Source organism: Podarcis erhardii (assembly GCF_964252035.2).
Source record: "Podarcis erhardii genome assembly, chromosome: 9".
NCBI lineage: Eukaryota > Metazoa > Chordata > Lepidosauria > Squamata > Lacertidae > Podarcis > Podarcis erhardii.
The window spans coordinates 69750581-69777102 of NC_138512.1; the positions used below are offsets into that span (position 1 = coordinate 69750581).

At 46.5% G+C, this 26522-nt stretch overlaps 1 protein-coding gene across 2 annotated transcripts in view; it reads right to left on the minus strand.

Annotated features, from left to right (window-relative positions):
- Positions 1-26522, minus strand: part of FRAS1 (Fraser extracellular matrix complex subunit 1) — a 384087-nt gene that overhangs the window by 222043 nt on the left and 135522 nt on the right. For both annotated transcript variants that reach the window (XM_081876572.1, XM_081876571.1), the window contains exons 3-9: positions 21811-21918; positions 20125-20217; positions 16054-16207; positions 13635-13768; positions 7615-7698; positions 4640-4741; positions 4362-4553 (exon numbers count right to left, since the gene is read on the minus strand). In XM_081876572.1, the coding sequence (XP_081732698.1) occupies positions 4362-4553; positions 4640-4741; positions 7615-7698; positions 13635-13768; positions 16054-16207; positions 20125-20217; positions 21811-21918 (867 nt within the window). The remainder of the gene's footprint in view (positions 1-4361; positions 4554-4639; positions 4742-7614; positions 7699-13634; positions 13769-16053; positions 16208-20124; positions 20218-21810; positions 21919-26522) is intronic.

Consider the following 26522-nt stretch of genomic DNA (forward strand, 5'->3'; position numbering starts at 1 on the left):
CGTGCAGTTAATGGTAGCAGCAAACAAGAGATTGGCAGTGGCGATTGAGCGGGTGATTGGTGGCTGCGGCAAGGCCTGCTAGCGATTGGCTGTGGCTGTGGCAATAAGGCAGGCAATTGGTGGCTGTGGCAAGTGTGTGGGTGGGCTGTTGGTGGCGGCGAGTGGACAGACAATTGGCATCTGCGGCACTAGATAAACAGGAAGGATTCGAAACCGGCGGGACCAGAAATTCATGGAAGACTGGAGTAAATTTATGGACTATTTGAAAAGTATTTGTGAAGATCAGATGACGTTTGTAGGTTTCCAAGAAGTTTTGTGAGGAGTATTATTGGAAGTATTGCAAAAATGGAGAAGGGGAAGGATGATTTGTTAAGAGATGTAAAGGCAATATAAAGTTTAGAAATGCATAAGAAGTGGTTAAAACGGTGGATTATCAGAGGTGCTGATGGAAGTCAAAAAAGATTGTATAAGTGATAAGTTTTGTGGTACATTTTATAATTTATATGTTAAAATCAATAAAAATTATATACATATATATAAAAAGACAATTGGCAGCTGCGGTGAGGTGTGCGATTGGCAGTGGCGGGCAGGTGGGTGAGCGATTGGCGGAAGTGACCTCCTCCACCCCACCCCAAAAGCTAAACAACTCAATTTCTTAATTTTGGGTTTTAAAAAATAGGGTCATCTTATACATTGGGGTGTCTTATACATGGAAAAATATGGTAAAATATTATTATTATTATTATTATTATTATTATTATTATTATTATTATTATTATTATTTGCTGGGCCTGAACTCTTTTTCTACAAAGCTACTATGGAAATATGAACCTTGAATGGTTCACGTTTGCGCTGCTCATCCCACACAACGCATTGTCACCGCTTCTCAAACGCAGCTACAGCTGTTCGTTGTGAGGGAACAGGCGTATTAACCCGAGCCTCGAAAAGAAACAGAAGCCCCCGCCGTGCTGAGGAAAAGATCTTAAACGCCCACAGTGGCACCCTTTTAAAAATATCCCAGACTGCCTAGGATATTGCTCTCTTTCTCTTTCCCTCAGAACAGCAGAGCTGAGGCGGGAGCTAGCAAGAGAGGATTGTGGGATTTCCCGGGGCAGTTTGATGCCTGCCAACAAACTTCACCCTTCTCCCAGTCATCTGGTAATAAAAAAATAAATGCAAGCCCACAATTGTCGGAGAACTTGAGAGACAGCCACCTGAAACTCGCTGCTTGTCGATAGGCTCATCCCAACCAGTTTGCTGGAAGCGTGTGAAATGAGTTTCTTTTCTTGCATAGTCTCCATAATCCTGTCCCTGCCTACGCCAGTGGCCTCGTTGCAGCTTAAACAGAGTTATGTGACCAGAAAAGTTAATTCTTCCCCAACGAAGGATGAAACCCGCGGAGACCTGGCTTCAATTTAGCTCCGGTTTACTGATGCAAATGTCCTAAATACAGAACTAGCCTGGGAAGATTCGGGAGGGATTTGAAAGCAGGCGGAAGGGGAGAGAGAAGATACCTGCTGCTTTTGTTGCCGACTTTATAAAATATTTCGGTGGAATGGCACCGATGACACCTCTGGGGGCTGCTGAGCTAGAATACATCACTGATAATAAGCCGCAGAGTGTGCACTCTGGACTAAAAAATACATATCTATCCATCTAAAGTTAATCCAAATTCCACATCCAAAAGAGCCGAGTTCGGCTGCCCCTGTAAATAATGCAAATTTGCAAAATGTCTCTTACTTTGCATAATTGATGCTGTGAATCCTTACACACACACTCACACACCCCGACTATCTAGCATCACTTATTCAGCTTATCATGAAGCGGGGAGAAGAAAGCTGGCAAGAGGGTATGGACCCCTGCCCAGATGTCAGGAGCAACTGCAGCTAGGGCTGGGACCCCATAGCTCTTGTGCCCACTGCCCCATAAGCTGCCAGGGTTGGGTATGTGGGCATCTGTGGCAGGAGGGGGGAGAAAGCGGGCAGTCCCACTTTCGAGAGCACACGGCAGATAGTTAACTCTTTATTGTCAAAGATAACACTAATAATAATAATAATAATTTATTATTTGTACCCCACCCATCTGGCTGGGTTTCTCCAGCCACTCTGGGCGGCTTCCAACAAAGATTAAAAATACATTAAAATGATGTCACACATTAAAAACTTCCCTGAACAGGGCTGCCTTCAGATGTCTTCTAAATGTCAGGTCGTTGTTTATCTCTTTGACATCTGATGGGAGGGCGTTCCACAGGGTGGGCACCACTACCGAGAAGGCCCTCTGCCTGGTTCCCTGTAGCTTTGCTTCTCACAATGAGGGAACCGCCAGAAGGCCCTCAGAGCTGGACCACTTGCCATCGTTTTTACAGTTCTGGATATCTGTGAATACCAATCTAGTGGCTAGGGAGCTATTTCCAGGTCTCTATGGAGCAGTTGTAGCAATAGGGGACCACCCCAGTTCCACCAGCCGGAGACTGTGCCTGCATGGAAACATCCTCTGCCCTTCCCCTTTCAGTACCCTTCCTGGTTCTGGGTTACCGTTGTGCTGGAGAAAGATGGGGAATATTTCACTTGCCTGGCCTGCCTCTTCCTCCAACCCCTCCTGCGCTCCACCCTCCAGCTCTGAAGTTTCCCTTGCCTCTTACTCTTGCCTCTTGACTGATTGTCAGAGACTGAAAGGGTGAGGAAGAGTGGTGGGTACTGCCTGCCCTAGAGCCTCCCCAGCGATGACACTGAAGACAGCTTAGACCCTGGATCATGGTGGTGGGACACCAGAGAGCAGTCTGGGTAATGGACGAGCTGGGAGATGCTAGAAGCAGGAACTTGGAGTGACCAAAGGGGGGTGGGGTGTCAGAAGAAAGAGGCCCTTCTAAGACAGGCTGAGAGTTGTAGTGATGATGGATGATTGGGGGAATGATATATGGCTGGCCGATATTGCAGAGGGCTTGAGGCATTGGTTACAGGTGTGAGGGTATTTGGCGGCAAGCCTTTGGGCTCTTGTGGCGGTTAGGCATTGTTTGACCTTGTGATGGGAGGGGAGGTGTGGCCATCACCTGCCCTTCCAAGTTTAAGGGTATTCCGTTAAAGGAATTCGGGGGGGGGATCTTGTCCAAAGCCCAGGGCGGGGCTAGGGCCATGACATGACCCTGACGGGAACATCAGGGGGAGCTCGAGTTGGTCACATCGATGGGGCTCCCCCTTCCAGTGGTTTACCCTTACCGGACTCCCTGTGAATCGGGCAAGAGTCATATATAGTCGGGTCCATTCAATGCCTAAGCCAATACCGCTCACATTCTGTAATCAATAAAGTTGTGGCCAAAATTTGCCCAATAACATTTACCTAATATCTGTGTCCTTGTGTGTGTTATTTCTCAGTGAGGGGGTGGCTTCGGGGTCTCAACACGCAATTATAGTGTGAGTGGAGACTCAAACAGAGAGGAGTCAGAAATTGCCCCTGCTACCCGGCAGTGGGACAGACCCAGTCCTGCTGGCTTACCTCCCCCTCTGACACCCCAACCAGGCCTGCACATTGCTGAGCAACAGGCCAGACATGCCCAGAGGAGGAACCCACCCCCACTTGACGCAGCCTTCGTCTGCTTTGGAAGAATCCAGAGTGTGGGGCTAGAGGGGAAGTGTAGGGCCAGTGGTCAATTTCAGCAACGTATCCTTCTGGATTAGGCCGAGTCAGAGGAACTCTGTTGTGTAGCCATTTTCTGTGCATAAAATCTAATTGCATTTCATGCCTCACGTTCTTCCTGCCCTGTGGGTGACCTGTGCTTCCCTGACAATCCCTTGACACTGGTACCGTTCCCCACAAATCAGTGGCCCCCTCTCCAGAGCCAGGCTCAACACCTCTTCCCCACAGCGCACACTTGTCGGTATCTTTCCAGTCCTCGGTACCCACCCCAAATAAACCATAATCGGGGAATATTTGTGGAATACTTGAAAAATCATGCTATGCAACTAAGTGCATTGGTAGGGTCTACTTAAATCAAGCAGTTAAAAGTATTATCAAGATTAATTGTAGAACAGTTCAAAAATGGAATGAAGTGGGAAATCCAGTGTTAAAAACAAGAGAAGAAGCCGCAAAAGGGAGGGAGGGAAGTCTGATATGTATCGATATTGGAAGTATGAGACTTTAAGATGTGTATTCGTAAATTATTGAAAACTGAAAATAGAATTTGTAATGGTGTTATCTAAACCAAAACAAAACAAATAAAACACAATCCCAAGATTCCCAGCTTTCATTTCTGCTTTTCCTGTTGGGATTTTTTAGTTTTTAGTTAGTGTTTCTGGGAATCTTCTATGTAAAGAAATAACAGAACTAGATAGATAAGGTTGCTCAAAACGCGGTCATTTTCTTACCGGGGCACACTCCACCTTGGCACACCCTCCGTGCCAGCAAGAGACTCGCCCTCCGTCACACATGCAGAACTCGCATCCGGTACCGTTCCACATCTCGTCGTGATACCTTACGACGCCGTCATGGACGCAGCTCCCCTTGGAGGGGACACATTCCTCGCAGCAAACTCCAGGACGCTGTATTTTGCTCTCCCCCTAGGAACACGCAATTCAGATGCCTCGTGAAAAGAGAAAACAGCAAACTGCCGGGATTCTCCCAGGATTCCAAGCTCGGGAATTACCTTCTCGCAGGTCACAGGTGTGCAGGTCTGCCTTAGACACCTGGGCTCCCCTCTGTCGCAGACGCAGGTTGTGCAGGCATCTTTTTGCCACTGCTTGCCGTGCTGTGCAACAGAAATAAACGTAAGTACTGCATTCAGGTTAACCGCTGATGTCCACACGGTGTTGAGAACACCAGAAAATAGCCTTATGAAGACTGGGCATCCACAAAATGGCGGCTGGCTGTTGGGAGGAGAAAACTGAAAAACTGGGCAGTAGGAGGAACCAAATAGAGTATCCTGAGCAGGCACACATAGAATAATAGAATTGTAGGGAAGAGACCATGAGGGTCATCTAGTCCAAGCCTCTGGAACATGTGCAGAGGAGGATGACCAAGGAAATGGAAATGAAATGTATTCTAAAGAGGAAAGTCTTCACTTTTTTATGATGGAGGAAGCCTGCATTTTTTTTACTGGACACTTTGATTTCTAAATGAACTGATGGGGTACGCCAGCCACCCTAAAACAACAAGCGTTTGCTTGGGTTACTGCTAAGGAGGGCGATACTTGTGCTGACTCGAAAAGGGTGGGTGGGAAGAGAAAAGGGGGTTCTGCCTTCTGCACTTCTGGGGCATTAACCATACTCTGGGTTTTGCCAGCTGTGGATGGCAAGCTCCTTCTCAGATCTTCCTAGTTTACAACTTGATCCTTTTTAAACGAAACACATTGTATAAATGGTCTTTATGTGTCTTAATTTTTAAATAAAATGCTATCAGCTATGGCGGGGGGGAGAGGATCTGGAAACGAAGCCTTATGAAGAACGGTTGAAGGAGCTGGGTATGTTTAGAGGAGACCGAGAGGAGATACGATAGCCACCTTCAAATATCTTAAGAGCTGTCACATGGAAGAGGGAACAAACTTGTTTCTCCTGCTCTAGAGGGTAGGACTCGAACCAATGGCTTCAAGCTGTAGGAAAGGAGATTCCAACTAAACATCAGGAAAAAAATCCTGGCAGGAAGAGCTGTTTGACTTTGGAATGGACTCATAGAATCATAGAATCATAGAATCATAGAATCATAGAATCATAGAGTTGGAAGAGACCACAAGGGCCATCGAGTCCAACCCCCTGCCAAGCAGGAAACACCATCAGAGCACTCCTGACATATGGTTGTCAAGCCTCTGCTTAAAGACCTCCAAAGAAGGAGACTCCACTACACTCATTGGCAGCAAATTCCACTGTCGAACAGCTCTTACTGTCAGGAAGTTCTTCCTAATGTTTAGGTGGAATCTTCTTTCTTGTAGTTTGGAACCATTGCTCCGTGTCCGCTTCTCTGGAGCAGCAGAAAACAACCTTTCTCCCTCCTCTATGTGACATCCTTCAGAAGGTGGTGGACTCTCTTTCCTTGGAGGTTTCTAGGCAGAGCTTGGATGGCCATCTGTCATGGATGTGTCAGGGGACTGCCATCGGAAGAGGGCAGTGAGGCAGAAGGGCAGTTGGGATACAGGGAACCTCCGAAAATCTTGAGAAGCAGTTCCTCTTCCTGCGGTGGGGAAAACCACACCTCCAATGAAGAAGAGGGGAAGGTGCCAGAGGATGCTGCTGGGAGCCCCAGCGCCGCACCTCCTCAGTCCGAGGATGGGGAAAGACAACCCTCCCGGGTAAAGGAGGGGAAAGAGCTGCTGGGAGCCTCAGCACTGCTCCTGGCAAAGCCGGCCAGGAGGGAAGCACACCTCTTCCATTGTCCACCCTGCGCAGAGGCGAAAAACGCAAAGAAGGAAGGAAAAGGCTGGGGGTGACTAAGCTCTTATGTTGGGGGAGGACCCAGAAACGACCACTCCCAGATTCTGCTAGCGACTGAGGCAGACATGAACTTGTGGTTCTGCACTGTAAATAGTTTTGCACCAAAATGGTCAACCAAAATGGTCAAAGGCCTGGAAACGATGCCTTATGAGGAACGGCTAAGGGAGCTGGGCATGTTTAGCCTGGAGAAGAGGAGGTTAAGGGGTGATATGATAGCCATGTTCAAATATATAAAAGGATGTCACATAGAGGAGGGAGAAAGGTTGTTTTCTGCTGCTCCAGAGAAGCGGACATGGAGCAATGGATCCAAACTACAAGAAAGAAGATTCCACCTAAACATTAGGAAGAACTTCCTGACAGTAAGAGCTGTTCGACAGTGGAATTTGCTGCCAAGGAGTGTGGTGGAGTCTCCTTCTTTGGAGGTCTTTAAGCAGAGGCTTGACAACCATATGTCAGGAGTGCTCTGATGGTGTTTCCTGCTTGGCAGGGGGTTGGACTCGATGGCCCTTGTGGTCTCTTCCAACTCTATGATTCTATGATTCTATGAAAATAAAACCTGTAAAAGGTTACTCATAAGCAACCACCATTGCCATCTGACAGGATGCTTTAGCTGTGATTCCTGCTTTGCAGGGGGTTGGACTAGATGACCCGTGGGGTCCCTTCCAATTCTCTGTTTCTATGAATGAGGAATCTTTCACCCAACTCGAGGTTCAAGCCCACAACCCTGATATGAAGAGCCTGGTGCTCTACCAACTGCGCTATGTTTCGCCGCATGCCCTGCTCGCATAACTCTGTAACGCATCAAATGCATTCCTGATTTTTTAAAAAATAAAATAAAAATGCAAAGCTCTGTCCTGGATCGCCAGTGCCTGTTATCTCCCAGCCGCCCTCGCCCTCCTCTTGCACACCACTTTTCAAACTATGTTAACAGGAACGGCCTTATCTACACTGGCCTGTGAACTGAGTTGTCTCTCGCCAGCACATTCCTTTCTACTTCTTAATCCCCTTCATTTCGTCAGGCTTCCCAGGAAGAAGAAAGCAGCAGGTTGTAAAAAGAAGAAGAAGAAGAAGAAGAAAGGGGGGAAAGAAGTCGTTCATGCTGGCAAAAGCCTCAAGTGCCGGGAGAGGAGCAGAAATGTGTCATATGCAGCCCACGCCAAGTCGATTCCCGCCTGCCTTCATCAAAGGGTTTCCTTACCTCATATGCTCTCCCAGGTGCAGAGCAGGATTTCGGAGTGCATTGTGGGCAACACCTCCCAGCAGGTACAACCACACTTTCATCCTGAGAAGTGGGGAAAGGGAGGGTGGAAAGAAAGAAATTGCATATAATAAGAGAGACACCAGACCTGGAAATTATAGGGACAGAACGACCCAGACCGTATAGGAATTTATTCGTGTATGCAACCACGGCAGCAAGAATGTTACTTGCCCCCCAAAAAATGGAAAAGAAGAAGAAGTCCCAGCAAAAGAAGAATGGATACAAACATTTATGGAATAAGCAGAAAAGGCGAAACTTACTGGAAAAATAAGAAAATCAAGATAGCAAACTCCTTATAAAAGAATGAAAATGGTTTATTGAATATTTGCAAAGAAATGTAAACAGATAAGAACATTGGCAGGATTATTGTAATAATCTGCAGTTTTATAAGAGTATATATTTAAAGTAGATGAATAAATGATAAAATTAAATGAATTTGGATATGCAGAAAATATTAAAAATAAACTGAAGGAAACACAGAAAGAGGGGTTTTTGAAATGCTAAAATGATTATAAAATTATTTAAATGTATAAAATTGAAAATAATAAATAAAATCATTTTTAAAAGAGAGAGAAAGAAAGAAAGACAGAGGGACTATCAGACACTATATCAATAAGGAAATGTTTCACCTGGAGCAGAGCAAATACAGTGGTGCCTCACAAGACGAAATTAATTCATTCTGCGAGTCTCTTCATCTTGCAGTTTTTTCGTCTTGCGAAGCACGGCTATTAGCGGCTTAGCGGCTTAGCGCTATTAGCGGCTTAGCGGCTATTAGCAGCTTAGCAGCTATTAGCGGCTTAGAAAAAGGGAAAAAAGGGGGGAAAACTCGCAAGAACTCACAAGACGTTTTCGTCTTGCGAAGCAAGCCCATGGGGAAATTTGTCTTGCGAAGCACCTCAAAAACGGAAAACTCTTTCGTCTAGCGAGTTTTTCGTCTTGCGAGGCATTCGTCTTGTGGGGCACCACTGTAACAAAATTCTCAAATCAATAAGCCCTCTTGATTTGGGACCTTCACCCCTGAGATCTAATGCCCTCCATAGACCCCAAAAGATGAGGCAAAGAGGGGGCTAGATCTCCCCTTAACTTTGCCCCAGGTAGCTAAGCCCCTTTCCCCCAGGATCATCAGGTAAAATGACTGCAACTGTAGGCATGGCTAACTGGTAAAGGCAAAAGATAGATACAGTACCCAACAACCAATTATGCCACCCTGCTTGCTGGGCCTGGGGAGCCCAGCAAGGGAGAAAGGAAGTGAACTGCACTGAGCACTAAATATGTGGCAAGATAGATCCAGGCAGAGACAAGGGTTGAGGCTGAGGGCGAAGAGGCCACTCTGTTCTGTTGTTCTACAATATTAATGAACTGTGTCTCCGGATCCCTTTTGCATTTAATTTTTGATTCTGCATGCTGCATCACCTTGACATATCCTCCTCCAGCCCTTTCAAAGCACATCCAATGGTCCCTGATTTCACCCATTGGAGACTTCAAGCTTTGAGGCTTCAAGTCCAACTCTGAGATCTCTCAAATCTCAGTGGGAGCCATGGGTTCCATGGAGAAAAGTGAAGGTGCTGGTATCCTCAGATGATGGGGAGCCCATAGCACCCGATTCTACACTGTGCTGGTTTGAGGGTGGGCATTCTCATCCTTGTCTGAGGATGACTTCCTTGCAGGCTCTCCTACTGCACAACCGTACAGCAGCAAATGGATACAGAATAGGCTACAGGCCCCGGAAAAACTACTCATGGCTCTCCCAAGAGGCAGCAGCTACTTTTTATTATTATTATTATTTATTTAATCATTTTTCAATACAAACAACAACCGCAAAAGACACATACAACAAAAACCATGATAACACTAATCACACAATTTGACAATTCAGATTTGAATACACTAATATACCTATGACTACACCTTTTAAACAATATTTTCCCAACTCTCTCTCCTCCCCCTACTTCCCACCACTATCCACCTTATCGCTTAAATATTCCTTCCAGATTTCTTCATATTTATCCATTTTTAATTTGCGTTGACATGCAATTCGTTCGTATGCAGCTAATCTGTCCATATTATCAATCCATGTGCTCAATGGAATCTTTTTGCGGCTCTTCCAATTCATCAAAACAAGTTTTTTTGCTTTGTTTTACGGTACATCCATATATATTTTTGACCCCTTGTAATCTCCCACGTTTCCGAAATATAATTTAGAATTCAATTCAATTCATAGGGGCAGCAGCTACTTCAAAGAGAGCCCTGCCATCTTTGTCCCCATCTTGCGCAACTCAGCCAACAAGGTTACCCTCCAGAACTGCCCAAGGTCCCATGAACTGCCTTGCCTTGGGCTGAGCCAGAAGTGTCTCTGGCAGTCATTGGTGCTTGCCCTGGGCACCCCCAAGCCCCAGCAAAACAGGGTAGCTGTCGTCCCTTGAAGAGGAGACATGCCCAGCTTTTGCTGGCCCCCAAGGGACACGGGTGGTGCTGTGGGTTAAACCACAGAGCCTGGGACTTGCCGATCAGAAGGTCAGCAGTTCAAATCCCCGCGACAGGGTGGGCTCCCGTTGCTCATTCCCTGCTCCTGCCAACCTAGCAGTTCGAAAGCAAGTCAAAGTGCAAGTAGATAAATAGGCACTGCTCCAGCGGGAAGGTAAACGGTGTTTCCGTGCGCTGCTCTGGTTCACCAGAAGCGGCTTAGTCATGCTGGCCACATGACCCAGAAGCTGTACGCCGGCTCCCTTGGGCAATAAACGAGATGAGCGCCGCAACCCCAGAGTCTGTCACGACTGGACCTAATGGTCAGGGGTCCCTTTACCTTTAACCGCTAGGAGCCAATGGAAATCTTTCACTTTGGGAGAAGGAGTGAAGACGCGGTGTTGCCTTACTGATGGACACTTTGCCAGTACGGGAATGAAAAATGAGAGATGAATGAGCAGGGTAGGAGCCTCACCGTTAAGGTTAATGCATTTTCCATTAGAGCCTCATCTTAGGAAATCTATCAAACATTCTCAAAATTAGCTAAAGGGGGAATTGGGTTGCTGTTGCTGCGTTAACCCCACAGGCCCGCAGGTCTGATTATTCACACCCTCCTTGTCTCACCGATACATCTCTTCCACATTCTAATGACTGGCTGATTAAATAATAGTGTGATCAGTGGCAAAGATGTGGGGTGAGATGAAAACGTTCAAGAATCTCCCATCAACTTGTCCTGAAGCTCATTTCTTTCGTGTTTTGCGATTCATCCGAGCCAGTGCAGAGCATTTTTGCATGCTGCCTGAAAGCGGTTTTATGCTCTCGTCAGAAAAAGAACTGGCATTAATCTGTTAGAGGAAATAGGTTGGTTACATCTTTATGAACTAATCCTCTGACATGACAATACCCTCTGAAAAAAAAAGGTATTTGGCTGTTAACTGCCGTTAAATGTTACTGTGTTATAAATTCTTCTAAAATTGGGAGGGCGGGTGAATCTAATAAAGGAATTGGGTATTACTAATGTGAACACCTGGCTGCTTCCGACGCAGGTGAGAAGATGTGAAGAGAGAAAATAAATTTATGAGGATGAAGATTGTTTGCTGAATGCCTTCCCCGGCCAAGGTTTCAGCTGCTAACCTGGATGACTAAGCCCACATATCAAGGGCGCTGTTCAGTGAATGTAAAAAAGGAATGTGCAGAGCAGCAAAAAATAAAATAAAAGCAGTAACCTCCTGACACCAACTGTAATTTGGAGGGTGGTACTCAGCAATGAAGAATGGAAACAGGGCTGTCTACAAATGAGATAGGAGGAAATGTAGCCGCCTTATTTCTTGGCAGGAACATTTCGTATTGATCTGAATAAAGGCCACACTCTGCCCCACCAAATCCAGCTTGTATGAAATCTGAGTGCGGCCTAGGATTGTGTTCTTACAAAGTTAAAATGGGTATACATGGCATGAGACTATTCAGGTCAATGGAATAAAAGCAGGTTGGAGACCCTACAATTTCAAAGGACCGGGGGCAATCACCTATGTGAAGGTTGGATTATTTAAAGCCAACAGAAGGGCTGATGTGGATGCAGGAAGGAAACAACAGAGAACGCTGGAGAGAACTTGAAGAGGAGCTTCTCCAAAAATGGACATGAGATTCTGAAGGAGGAAGAAGGCAGAGAAGATTTAAGACATCTCTTTTTGGGGTGTGGCCTATATTCAGGAGAAGCTTATATTTGGACCCAAAGGGATGCGGATAGCGCTGTAGTCTAAACCAGTGTTCCCCAACCTTGGGCCTCCAGCTGTTTTTGGACTACAATTCCCATCATCCTTGACCACTGGTCTTGCTAGCGAAGGAGGATGGGAGTTGTAGTCCAAAAACAGCTGGAGGCCCAAGGTTGGGGAACACTGGTCTAAACCACTGAGCCTCTTGGGCCTGCCGATCAGAAGGTCAGCGGTTCAAATCCCCGTGACGGGGTGATCTCCCGTTGCTCTGTCCCAGCTCCTGCCAACCTAACAGTTCAAAAGCACACCAGTGCAAGTAGATAAATAGGTACCACTCCAGCAGGAAGGTCGACAGCGTTTCCGTGCGCTCTGGTTTCTGTCATGGTGTTCCGTTGCACCAGAAGTGATTTAGTCATGCTGACCACATGACCCGGAAAGCTGTCTGTGGACAAACGCCGGCTCCTTTGGCCTGAAAGCGAGATGAGTGCTGCAGCCCCATAGTCGCCTTTGACTGGCCTTAACCGTCGTGGGGTCCTTTACCTTTTACCCTTTACTTATATTTGGACCCAATCAAAACATGTTTTTTTTTTTAAAAAAAGTCACATTGCCAGAAAGTCTCTGTTTTCCAGAAATGGCAACCATAGCCATGGGTCACTGAGGAAGCAGTCCCTAATAATTGTTTCCCATAACAGGCTACAAAATTCACAGGATACTTTGGGGAAGTGGTACGAAAGTGCTTTAAATGTATAGTGTGGGTGTGACTTTAGTCTCTCTTCTATATCCTGTTTCTCTCCAAAACTTAAGCACGCAAGTGTCTCTGTCTGTTCCTACACAAGAATCTTCTTACTCCATCCTCATTTTGACTTTTCTAATCCAAGCCTCATTGAACCTACTGTCAGGAGTTCAGCCTACACTCGAGTAGGACCCTGGCAGAGACACATGCCCGACTGGCATGTTCTCTCCCTCCTGGCTGATTGTTCAGGAGCTTCAAAAGCTTTTTTTTGTCCAAACATCACAGCGACCAATGCCAACATTTAGGGATCCGCAGAGTCTTCGCAACTTGCGTGACAGACCTCAGCAACTCAGCATTTTGGCTAATCTACTTTATTTACAAATAAACACACATGGAGCACTGCAACATGGCTCCCTTTCTCTAGCATCAGACAGCAAAGAGAAAAAGAACAAAGGACAATAGTCCCACTTCACGGAACACAGTAACACAGACACCCTGTCTCTGTCACTTCCCACTTTGTGGAGTCAAAACATATACTGTCATGAGAAAGACAAAAACCCCATGACTGCAATCATGGAGCAGGAATTCTAACACCTACCTCTGCTCAGGGTGAATTGGTTCCATGTCTTCTAGAACCACAGTGGGGGCACCTCACTGTAATCAATAATAATAGGACTGCAAACATTTTCTCGCTCGAAGAGGAGATTTCACATCACATTGCAAGCAATGTAATGCGTGTCACATTGCCATGCAGTCAAACTAAACTACATGACATCGACACCAAGCCAAGTCAGAGTTAAGGCATTAACAGTTTTGCTCCATTCCTCTCCAAAACTGGGGAATCATTTTGCAGGGTGCAAAGGTTTTCATGAAATGCCTCCCCCCCCCCCTTTTTAAAGCTCAGCTCCAGTTAGTTACAGCAGAGGAAACAGATAAAGTTAAGACAATGCCTTGTTTTTTCACCTGAATGGCAAAGTTGAACATGAAAATAAATAATAACCATTTAAAAGAAAAGGTTGAATAAAATGCAGAGAAGTCTTGCACGATCTTACCTCTTTACACAATATAGGCTGACAAACTACGGTGAAACACTGCGCAGTCCCGTTCCGACAGACACATCTGGCACACTTGCTGGGCTGCCAATCCTCACCATCCAGGTACGTTTGACCATCAAAAGAACAAGGCTCTAAAAGGCATTGAAGACCATTGGTTTTTTCCTAGGTTCGCGGAACATTTGAGAGCAGGGCTGGTGAACCTCTGGCCTCCAGATGTTCATAAAGTCTGGGTCCCATCAGGCCCAGACAGCGTGCTGAACAGCCAGCAATGGTTCAGAAACATCTGGAAGGCCAAAGGATTCCTACCCCTATTCTAGAGTCTGTGAGGTTATACTCTTCGTTTTTCGAAGAGCAATCTCACAACATCAGGCATATCTCAAAACAAAATAAAAAAATTCCTTCCAGTAGCACCTTAAAGACCAACTAAGTTAGTTCTTGGTATGAGCGGCTACCTATCTGTATCAGGCATATCTGTAACACTTCCATAGTTACATTATCCTCTGAATCTGTCCCTTGTGGTCCAGAAGGGACGCAGAAGCACATGGAAAGTCTTCTGTTTCAAATGAGACATGTGTGTTCCTCTGGTGTTTCCCTATTTCCCCCCTTTCCCAATAGCAAAATAATCTCGGAAGAATGGAAAGATGCCTTTTGCCATGAGTCAAAACAAAATAAAAAAATTCCTTCCAGTAGCACCTTAAAGACCAACTGAGTTAGTTAGAACTAACTCAGTTGGTCTTTAAGGTGCTACTGGAAGGAATTTTTTTATTTTGTTTTGACCATGGCAGACCAACACGGCTACCTATCTGTAACTTTTGCCATGAGTATCACGTTGAAGGGCGAAGGAGGAGAATAGGTTGTTGTTTTCATTTTGATTATATATTTTGTGACTTTATATTTTGATGTTGTTCTGTGAACTGCCCTGAGACCTCCAGGTATACCAGGTATAGAGTGGTATAATAATAATAATAATAATAATAATAATAATAATAATAATAATAATAGAAGATTGTGCCTCCATTCCCAGTTTTCATGCTCTAAACTGTAAATCTGCATAGAATTGATGCACACACAACCAAACAAGCATGGAATTCTGCGTGATCATGAAAGTTCCCTCGTTCAAGGTATCTTTTAAATGCATGTCAGGGAGCTGCCATCAGAGCCAGACGTGGAGGGAAGGCTCCAGAGCGATGCCGGAGAGGGTCCCAGCAGGGAGAGAGGCAGCCCAGCTGCTGGGGAAGGAAATCAACGTAACACCAGGAGAGAAGGGGGGGCAGATGGGGGAATCGGAGAAAAGGCTCCAGGACTCTTCAACAGAGACCAGCGGGGAGAGCACGGGTCCTCCGCTGCCCACACCCTCCCTGCGCAGAAGACTTCCGCGCAGGGAGAGTAGGAGGAGACTTGGCGTCAAAGAACTTTTTTGCTGGAAGAAGTTTAAGAAACGCCCACTGACGGATTCTGCCAGCGACTGAGACAGCCACGCAGTGAAGGGCTGTCCAGACAGAAAGGGTTCAACCAGGCAACCAAGCCAAGAGTGGAGGCAACTTACGCATGAGCAACCCCCTAGAACCATTACAATGCATATCAGAGATCACACAAGAAGCCAGAAAGTCGGTCTTAAATGATGCATAAATGTGTGTTGCGGTCAATTCTTGCTGCTACATGTCTCCTCAGAAAGGCACATGAGTGGGGACATGCAAAGAAAGAGAGAGCCCATGTGGTGTAGTGGTTAGAGTGTTGGACTAGGACCTGGGAGACCAGGGTTCGAATCCCCAAGTAGCTATGAAGCTCACTAGGTGACCTACTTCACAGGGTTGCTGTGAGGATAAAATGGAGGGGAGGACTATGTACTCCACCTTGAGTTCCTTGGAGGAAAGGGAAATAGTTGTTTTAATAATGAAAGAGGCAACTGTGAGCCACTGAGAGGACAGCCCAGCACAAAACAGGTTGCGGTGGAAAAAGGTCAGCCTAGGTTGGCATTTTCAGGGCACCAAAGATAAGCCAAGAGGACACTATCAGCACATAAATAATAATGAATCCTTGGCCTGTTAAAATGGGGGGGGGGGTTGTTTGTTAATATATTAGATATTTTTGTGCTTTTATATTGTAAACCACCCTCTGATCCCCGGATGAAGGGCAGTATAATAAGAAAATAATAACAATAACAATAACAATAACAATAACAATAACAATAATAATAATTAGTTTAGCAATCAAATGGATGGAAAGCTGGAGTGCCAGATTTTCCTCCCCTATTTAAAAGTGGCTGTATAAATCCTGCAATAAGCAACAGCTTATTGGACAAGTTTAGATTACATTTGGCTAAGCTGCGGCGACGGCGGCAAGTCTGCTTACGTTTTCAAGACGGACAAATCCAGGGCGAATCCCCTCTCCCTTCACGACCCTTTTACTCACTCACCTCCGCTGCCGGCACACCGTGGGCAGCACTCTCCTTGCCTGGGGGGGGCCACTCCCTCGCAGGAGAGGGCAGGGCAAGCCTTGGGGGTGCAGGTGATTTCCCCACTGGCACAAGCACAGGTCATACATTCGGAGCCAGCCCATTCCGTACCATGCTACAGGGGAAACAGAGTGGAAAAAACAGGTAACTGTCAATTGTTGGCAACAGAAGAAGCTGTGGGACTTTGCTGTATTATATTTACCCGTCTCCTAATCCCATCATGAATGGGACGCCAAGGAAACCAGATCATTTGACTATAAGGCAAGCCTTGCTAGATCAAAGACCAATAGTCCATTCGGGTCAGCATCCTTTTCTCCTAGGGGCTAACCAGAAGCATATGGGAAGCAGGACATAATGCAGAAAACTCTCCCCACCTGTGATTCCCAGCAATTGGTATTCAGAGGCACATTGCCCACCTCCCAAAAGGCAGAGGTACTATACAGCTGGCCATTATGGCTAGTAGGTGCTGAAGGTTTCACCCTCCACGAATTTGCCTCGTCCTGTTTTAAATCCATCCAAGCCACCATAGCATCTTCTACAGTGGTACCTCACAAGACGAATGCCTCGTAAGACGAAAAACGCGCAAGACAAGGGTTTTTCGTTTTTTGAGTTGCTTCGCAAGACGATTTTCCCTATGGGCTTGCTTCGCAAGACGAAAGCATCTTGCGAGTTTGTTTCCTTTTTCTTACAACCGTTAATACCCAGGGAATCCGCGCTCCGCAAAACGAAAAAATCGCAAGACGAAACAACTCGCGGAACGAATTAATTTCGTCTTGCGAGGCACCACTGTATTCTGAACATACACTGGTACCTCAGGTTACAGACGCTTCAGGTTACAGACTGCACTAACCCAGAAATAGTACAGTGGTACCTCGGGCTAGGGACGCGGGTGGCGCTGTGGGTTAAACCACAGAGCCTAGGACTTGCCGATCAGAAGGTAGGCGGTTCGAATCCCCGCGACGGGGTGAGCTCCCATTGCTCGGTCCCTGCTCCTGGCAACATAGCAGTTTGAAAGCATGTCAAAGTGTAAGTAGATAAATAGGTACCGCCCTGGCGGGAAGGTACGCGGTGTTTCCGTGCGCTGCTCTGGTTCGCCAGAAGTGGCTTAGTCATGCTGGCCACATGACACGGAAGCTGTACGCTGGCTCCCTCAGCCAATAAAGCGAGATGAGCGCCGCAACCCCAGAGTCGGTCACGACTGGACCTAATGTTCAGGGGTCCCTTTACCTTTACCTTTACCTTTACCTCGGGTTAAGAACTTAATTCGTTCTGGAGGCCTGTTCTTAACCTGAAACTGTTCTTAACCTGAAGCACCACTTTAGCTAATGAGGCCTCCTGCTGCCGCACGATTTCTGTTCTCATCCTGAAGCAAAGTTCTTAACCCAAGGTAATATTTCTGGGTTAGCAGATTCTGTAACCTGAAGCACATGTAACCTGAAGCGTATGTAACCCAAGGTACCACTGTATCTCGGGTTAAGAACTTTGCTTCAGGATAAGGACAGAAATTGCGCAGTGGCGGCACGGCGGCAGTGGGAGGCCCCATTGGCTAAAGTCGTGCTTCAGGTTAAGAACAGTTTCAGGTTAAGAATGGACCTCCGGAACGAATTAAGTACTTAACCCGAGGTACTACTGTAGATGCAAATTTAGAAATACACTGATTCTCGGATGTTTCTGCTATTCCCTGGCTACTGGTTCTGATAAGGGACATTTTTGTAACCACTAAGCCAGAAGTCACTAAACTCCCTACCAAAAGTATGGCCAGATCTGTATGGCAGGCTCGACCAGAACTCATAACAGCATCACCCTTCCTCCTAGCCCTGGGTTGAAAATAAAGCCTGGCTCATATATTTTAATGTTTGCATTTGCTGCAATAATACTCTCGGACATACATTATAACTGGAACCATTATTGCCTTGCTTTAAAACTAAGGAGGACATTTAAATCTTTATATTCTGCCATGTTTCTCCATTTTATGTCCCCATTTAGCCAGCTGGCAAAGAACGCCCCTGCGAGACCCTTTAGATCTCAACTTTCTCTGTTGGCGAAGCAAGCAGAGGAAAAGTTATATAAGCAGCAAAGTGGGCAGAGACCTAAAGCGAAGAGCTGTAGCCGGTGAAATCGCTGTCCGAGCAGAACAGCTTCCGCTCATCCAATGGGAATTCCCATTCCTCTCCTTCCCCTTACGTGCCCGCCACCACACTCCCCCAAAACTGATGTGCTCCAGAACAGACTGGTGGGTACAGGGCGGCTGCTGTGGGATAGGAATATTTTGTTTCTGCCCGCACAATGATGTAGTACAACCCTCTGCAACGCAGGAATCTTTTGTCCAATGGGGGGCTTGAACCAACGGCTCTGAGATTGAGAGTCTCATGCTCAACCAACCAAGCCATCTCAGCTTTCAGCCCATAAAAACTGTGCTTTCTGAGCCACACGAGAGGTCCATCCATGCCCAATATTCTGGGCAACGGCTGGCAGCCAGATCCATTTAGCTTTCACAGCCACCTGCCCTGTTGGACCGCGGATGGGGAAGCTGTGCTCTAACAACATCTGGGGGTCCCAAACTCCCACCTTCCCAGACCACTGGCCATTCTGGTGAGGGCTGGATTCCCAACAATGCACATGTTCCCCATTGCTGCATTGCATCCATTCTCTCTGAAAAGTCCACCCTGTTGATTCTTTTTTTTTCTAATGGAAGGACAGGAAATACTAGAAAAACAACACTCTAATAACAGTCTAATTTAGAGTGGTGGCTGGTCCCTGTTTGTCCCTAGCAAATAAAACTTGGAGATACACTGCCTCTGCACATGAGAGTTCCATAGCTGTCAACTTACAGATTTGGAAATAAGGGACCAGCAGCCTCGAAAATAAGGGATCAGCAGCCAAAATAAGGGATTTTCCAAGCACAGTTATGTTCAACTTCTGAGCCCCTCCAAGCCAAAGGCAGAAAGCCCAGCCAGAGGCCAAACGAAGCCTCAAGTGGTGGTTCCCACAGCGCAGCAACCCGGCAAAGGGGATGCAGCAAGGAAAACCACCGTCCCCTCTCCGCTGGGAAGCGCTAAGCAAAGGCGAGTCTCCAGGCAACCCGGCCGATTTGATCGGCACAAGGCATGCAAGCTCCACCCCCCAGTCGTTCTTAGACTCCTTATTGGGTGAGCAACACAGCCAAGCAACACAGTTGGAGCCTCCCTCCTCCCTGGCTGGCAGGGAGGGAGGGAGAGGAGCTGCTTCCTTTGAAACCCGGGAAATTGAAGGGACATCATCAGTAAGGGACAGCAGCGAGACACGGCGCTGGGATAAGGGAGTTTCCCACTAAATAAGGGACGGTTGACAGCTATGGGGTTCTATTTTCTGCTAGCATGGTGAAGACTCATTGACAGGCCTACTATTTGGAGAAATGGCTGCTTTCTGAATGTCTGCTGGCAGTCCTACGCTACTCCTTGCGAGCCCCAAATTATCTACAAATGGGAGAAACTACAATCAGCAAACAAATGAGATGATTAATGGTTCTTCCCCTATATTTATGCAATAAGCGAGCTCCTGGAAATGAACATACTCATATTCTCGCAGCGAAAATGCCAAGCTTGTGAAAATGACCCAGTTGGCACCGAGAGTGCGCCAGTTATTATTATTTTCCCCCCCATTCCTCTTCTCATCTTTGGGTATCTGCCCAAAAGTTAATTTGCAGCAATAACTTTGGTTAGGCCATGTGTGAAGCCGCTTAAGACTGTTCTGACCTAGTTCCCCGAATGGAAGAACTGGAGAAAAATCTAAGGCAGCCAAAGAATTGGCCGAGCGGATCAATGCAATACTTTGTGGATATTAAGAAAGCCCAGCAATCAAGCGACCAGACTTCTCTCAGCCCGGCATACCAGACAAGCAGCTAGATCTCACTCAGATTGTGTTTCAAACATGAAGTTCTCTGAATGTCTCTCCGCAGCAGCAAGGCAAGGTCCCAAGAGGGAACGAGACAAGAGTTATTTCCAAGAAGAAAAGCCAACTGCAAGTTGAAAGGGATACACAAGAAATGCTCACCTCGTGGACCCGTCCTTCATGCTCACAAAATCCCTCCGTTTGCGAAATGCACTCAGGGCAGCAAGCGTTGGCAGGTGTTTGTAGCACTTCCCCCTGAACGAGAAAAAGCCATTCAGTGAGTGTCACAAATCCATCTATCTAGAAAATCCCATTCCTGATATTCCAACACAGTCTCGACAATATAGGCCTCCTCTGTTCAGAATGGAAAGGAGAAATCAGTTTCTAGTCCTAGCATCCATGTGGGCATTATTATTATTATTATTATTATTATTATTATTATTATTATTGGGGGGGAGCGGTGTTCAATCTAACAGAAGAACCTGAATAGGAACTTAGCAGGGAGAGCAAGAAAGTCTCTTGTGCATTGTAGAGACCATATAACACAGGTCCTGAAAGACCTACACTGGCTCCCAGTATGTTTCCGAGCACAATTCAAAGTGTTGGTGCTGAACTTTAAAGCCCTAAACGGCCTCGGTCCAGTATACCTGAAGGAGCATCTCCACCTTCATCATTCAGCCCGGACACTGAGGTTGCTTCAGCTGCTCCATAGAGCTGCCTGGATGCTAGATTGTCATGCATAGGTGTCAGGGATTGTCTCCACCCCCATCATTCAGCCCAGACACTGAGGTCCAGCACCGAGGCCTTTTGGTGGTAACCTCACTGCGAGAAGCGAGGTTACAGGGAATCAGGCAGAGGGCCTTCTCGGTGGTGGCACCCACCCTGTGGAACGCCCGGCCACCAGATGTCAAGGAAATAAACAACTATCTGACTGTTAGATGACATCTGAAGGCAACCCTGTTTAGGGAAGTTTTTGGTGTTGGATCTTTTATCAAGTTTTTAATATTCTGTTGGGAGCTGCCCAGAGTGGCTGGGGAAACCCAGCCAGATGGGCGGGGTATAAATAATAAGTTGTTGATGATGATGATGATGATGATGATGTGGGTGCCATAGGAGGTACCACTGGGCACCTGTCACATTGGTAACCCCTGTAATAAACTAAAAGCATAGAATTGTACAATTGGAAGGGACCACAAGGATCATCTAGTCCAATCCCTTAAAACGCAGGAATCTTTTGCCCAATGTGGGGCTCAAACCCACAACCCTAAGATTAAGAGTCTCGTGCTCTACTGACTGAGCCACACTTTCAAATAAAGAAGAGACAATAGGAATATGGCTTAAGGTAAAGGTAAAGGGACCCCTGACCATTAGGTCCAGTCGTGGCCGACTCTGGGGTTGCAGCGCTCATCTCGCTTTATTGGCCGAGGGAGCTCACGTACAGCTTCCGGGCCATGTGGCCAGCATGACTAAGCCGCTTCTGGCGAACCAGAGCAGCGCACGGAAACGCCATTTACCTTCCCACCGGAGCAGTACCTATTTATCTACTTGCACTTTGACGTGCTTTCGAACTGCTAGGTTGGCAGGAGCTGGGACTGAAGAACAGGAGCTCACCCTGTTGCAGGGATTCGAACCGCCGACCTTCTGATCGGCAAGTCCTAGGCTCTGTGGTTTAACCCACAGCGCCTTAGATGGAGTTAAACCACTGGTCCATAGAGTTCAGTCCTGTCTGCACTGACTGGCAGCAGCACTCCAGGGTTATATCCTTGCCAGCCCTATAAGGAGATGCCAGAGACTGAACTTGCCACGACCACTCCATTTCCCCACGCGGACGTCATTCCGCCGCCTTACCTTCCCGAAGTCGCAGCGAGGGTTTTTGCAAACGACGCCTTTGCACAGGACAATGTCACCATGGCAACTGCACTCCCGGCAGGAGTCTGGCTTCCAAGCGGTGTTGTTCTGCAAACAAGTCATAAGCTCGGAATTAAAATTGCATTAAAAAGCATGAACACTGCACGCAATTACGGGGCAGCAAAGAGTTCAAACGAATTAAAAAGGAAAAGGGCCCTTAAACATTGCAGAGGCAAACTTGGCAAACCAAGTCTATCTGCTACACGCCGATTAGTACCCATGGCTGTAACAAGTCCAAAGCTATTCATTCCGTACTTCCAAAACATGTAATCAAAAGGCTCGGGCCTGCGATGAAAAGCAATCAATTCCAGCTGCAAAATAATTGATCCACCTAAGACCCGGTAGCTACAATCTGATTAGAGCTTCTCTTCCATCCAGCGACGGCTTCTATAAACAGACTCGGGCTGGGAATTTAACAGCCTCCAAAGGAGCTTTTGACGCTCCATTCATATTAAAATTAATGTGCTAGGAAAATTACCTGGGGTGTCAAACAGCTTCTATGTGTGGGGACAGGCGGAAAAGATCTAGAGTCCTCTGGTTGGAGAGGAGGCAGGGAATGTATGTAAGAAGAAAGGAAAGTTCCTGAGCTGGAGGAACAGGGAAATGTAGTCTTTGGAAAAATGATTTTTTGTAGGAGCGGCTTGGGAAAATTAAGAAGCCGAGAGGAAAAAAAGAGCTTATTTTTTTCCTTTTCTCTTTGCACTCGATATACCCGAAAAGTGACTCCATTTTTGTGTGTGCACTTCCAACTACCCTATCGAAATTTCGGGACAGGGTATTGCATGGCGATTCCCGCCTCCCCCCAGTTGGAATAAAGACACAGGACACCATTAGTTTAGGTTAATGGGCAAAAATTGGCCACAACTTGATTGGTTACAGGTAAGAGCGGTATTGGCTTAGACATTGGTCCTATCAGACTATCCGGCTTCAGCCTGTTAGCATGAAAACTGGAAAGGGATAACACCAGCAGGGGGTGCCCTGTGATGCACATCACTAGGAACTCCCCCCGGGGTCACCGCTCGGGGGTTTGCTTTAGGCCCTGGCCTCCAAAGGTTTCGGATGAGGCATCGCCCCCCGGAATCCTTTACCGGACTACCCTTAAATATTTGGTGGAGGTGATGGCACTCCCCCCCAACACATCTACATAATAATACCCCTACCAATGCCTAACCGCCAAAACCAAAGACGTTGTGATGATTTGCTACTAGGTAGGCAAAAAAACCAAATGGCTGGTGCCAATTCGCCAAGTGGAAATCAGCTGTATGGTCGAAAAGGGGAGAGATCCCAGGGCCGCACCGGCCTTAAATGACCCAGGCCACGCCCCCGGAGCCAGCCGATTGGCTGGCTCTGGGGCTGATGCGGCCTGAGGATTCCCCTGAAAGCCAGCCTTCGCGCGAGTGTTGGGGGCGTAAGCCCATAGCAACACCACCTCCTCCTGATGTCGGAAGTGGCTTTGTCTTAAGCCCAATTCAAAAGGGGATGGGCATTTTCCAGCATCTGCTCTAACTAAAGTCCTACACACCCAGACAGTTCAGATCATGTCTGCCAACAATGACCCCCAGTCTGAGCTCTAACGTTAGACTGCAGGTATCCAACCACCAACCAACACATTGAGTGATCCGAGTGTGAACCAATGGTATGCTCTGACATTTCTGTGTCACCTTTCCATGTTCTACTTGAGTTAACTAGAAGTTTCATGCAAATTGAGCCCCAATGTGCTTTTGAAAAATGAAAAGCAGTTTCAAGAAGGGAAATCCACCCACATACACGTCATTTCTCTGCTCTAAGCAACCCTCTTTCGTTTTTTAAAATATTTTTTATTAATTTTCCAATAAAAAACATCCAATTAACATACCGTATCAAATCCTAATCCAATAAAAATAAAAAACTAAAATAAAAAGACCAGATTATCATCCAAATTATAATTATTCATTTTAATAATTATTAATTATTAATAAAAAAAATAAGCAACCCTCTTTCAAAGCTGCATTTAAAATAAATAAAAAAAGTGACACTGGGGGCACTTGCGCACATTTGCTATTTTCAGGTGGGATTCAGCCACAAGCCAGCAAATTTACAATATGGAACAGAAGATAATTTGGAGCTCTTGCACAACAACCCTGCTTTATCCCACCGCCCCGTAAAAACACGTCAGATAACATTTGCTTGATGCAAAATTGTCTAACGCCCCAGAAAACAAATCAGAATGAATGCTCAGTAAACAGGTCGTTTGGAAGCAACCTGGGAATCAGTTATATGGATTTGCATGTAGTTAGCTTCAATAGAAGGTGAATATATCAAGGCTCAGAGCTCAGGCTTCGTTGCTACGGACACATCAGTCTCCTCCAATGCAGTGTCCACTTCATAGCGTAGCACTGTAGTGTTGGAAGGGACCGTGGATGTCATCTAGTCCAACCCCTGCAATGCAAGAATCTTTTGCCCAACGTGGCGCTCAAACCCAGGACTCTGAGCTTTAAAACCTCACTTCCAGAGGGAGATGTTTCTCTGTGTTGAACATCACCCTTTCAGTCACACTGATATGCAGCTATAAGATCCGAGACTTCATTCCTTCTCAGTGAAACAGTACACGAAATCGAGTCCTCTCTAATAAAGCTGATGAGAATATTAAAGCTAAGTACTGCCACAGATCAGTGCAAATTTACAGCCCTGGAGCTCAGGAAATAAATGATACGGGAGAGGAGCCGTCATTTTTGCTCTGATAACATAACTGACCCAACGTGCAGCAGCAGGAAAAGTAACAGGGGTATCCTGAGGAAACTGTCTTCCTGGGGCTGATTTACTATACAGCTGCAGAATCAATTGAGGCCAAGTTATATGGGTGTCAAGCTCTGCCTAACTCTCACGCTGTATTTAATCCATTCCTGTGCCTTTAAAAAAAAAAAAAAAAAGGAGGGGGGGTGGCGGGATAAAGCTGTTCCGTGTCAGACACAAGGCTTTTTCCAAAGATACCTGGAGCACACATACCTGCTCTGGTTTTGCGCCAGGATTAATGACCTTACCTGGCTGCTCATTGCATTCCTGTCCTTGCTCATCCCAGCAGTAAAGGGGTGGGCAGGATGTCAACACAAGCAACCAGGGAGCTGAAGAAAGGCTCAAAGAGATTTCAGAAGTTGTTACTAAGGCTCTTGCAGCCTGCCACAGAGGGGCGATTGCACTGTCTGTAAGGAAGGTGACTGCTTTTTTTAGAAGATGGCAATCTTGGGCCTCTAGCGCCCAGGTTCTGTTAGGGCACCAGTAGCAGTGGTGGGGCAGAACTTCAGAGGTGTCCTCCCAACACCAGTGTTCGCGAAAGCTTATCAAGATGGGGCAGGTCAGGGTTGTGTGTGCACTATCTCAATACATGGTCCATGCCACACCGTATCTGAATGTTCTGGGGTATGTGGCGTTCATACGGAGCCCCCAGTCGTCTCACGGACTATTGACCCGTATACCACTAATCCGCTGCCACCAACCAGGTCCTCCCTGGTAAAATTACTTCAGTCTCGGTCAGCTTCTCAATTAATAAATAAGAGTGCATTTTATTTCAGACACAAACAAAACATTTACAGCATTCCAAACGTTGTTGCTCTTTACTTTCTTAGCCTTATTTTCCTCTCTCTATCTCTTCTACCTCCCCCACACTCAAGAACCCACTGCCCTAACTGTCTCTCTATTACCAACTGCCTTTCCCAACCAGCCAACCCACAAAATCCAACCAACTACCCACCAACAACTCCCAACGAACTCCCCCAGAACTCCTCCCAGAACTGGTTTTAGAGACCCACTGACTCCACCCCCTGGGTCCTGTCTGTGCAACCTATTTAACTATTTCCCCTCCAGCACTCTCTCATATATGTTAACATCACAGGGTAAGGGTACCAGGTTCACTGGGTTGCCATAGCAACGTCAGCAAAGTCAAGCGTATGACTTGCTTAGCCATTCGCCCTCCCATTGGCTCAGGAATGTGTAATGGTCTCTAGAGCCAACTTGCTTGCATTAAGCCCTGTTGCAAATCCTAATGCTGTCCCATTTTCTGTCAGGGTCTGACACAGAATCCGTGAGAGTCAGGGGAAGAGGCTGTGGGTTAGCATGGTGATAGTGTCAGCAAATATCTCTGTCCATATGCATCTTTTCTTCAAAGACCAGAAGAACTGGAGTGTCTTGTGTCTGGAGACAATGCTAGGATACTTGCAGACCACGCTAGACTAGGTGGACGCCTAAGAAAGTAACAGGATTACTTAACACAAAATAGTTCATCCTTAAGTCAGGGGTAGAGAACCTTCTTTCTGCTTAGGGCCACATACCATGAGGCGTAATCTATTAGGGACCGCATGGTGGAAGTGGGTGAAGTCAAAGCTGGTGACAGGCAGAGTTTTCTAGAGTAACTCATTGGAAACAAAGAATGGCTTGCTTCAGTTTTCACCGTGGGTACCTCAGCTTCGAATTCCCAATCCTACTCAAGAATAAGCCCCACTAGGTTTGATGCAGTAACTCTCAAATAAATACAGAGAAGGCTTTCTTAATTGGAAAGCAACTCCCATTAGGGCTGGGCGATATTTCGACATATTGTCCAAAACCAGTTTGAAGTCCATGTTGTGAAACCGATTTTTTGCCCTGGCGATAAATTGCAAATCATGATGTGTGTGCATGTG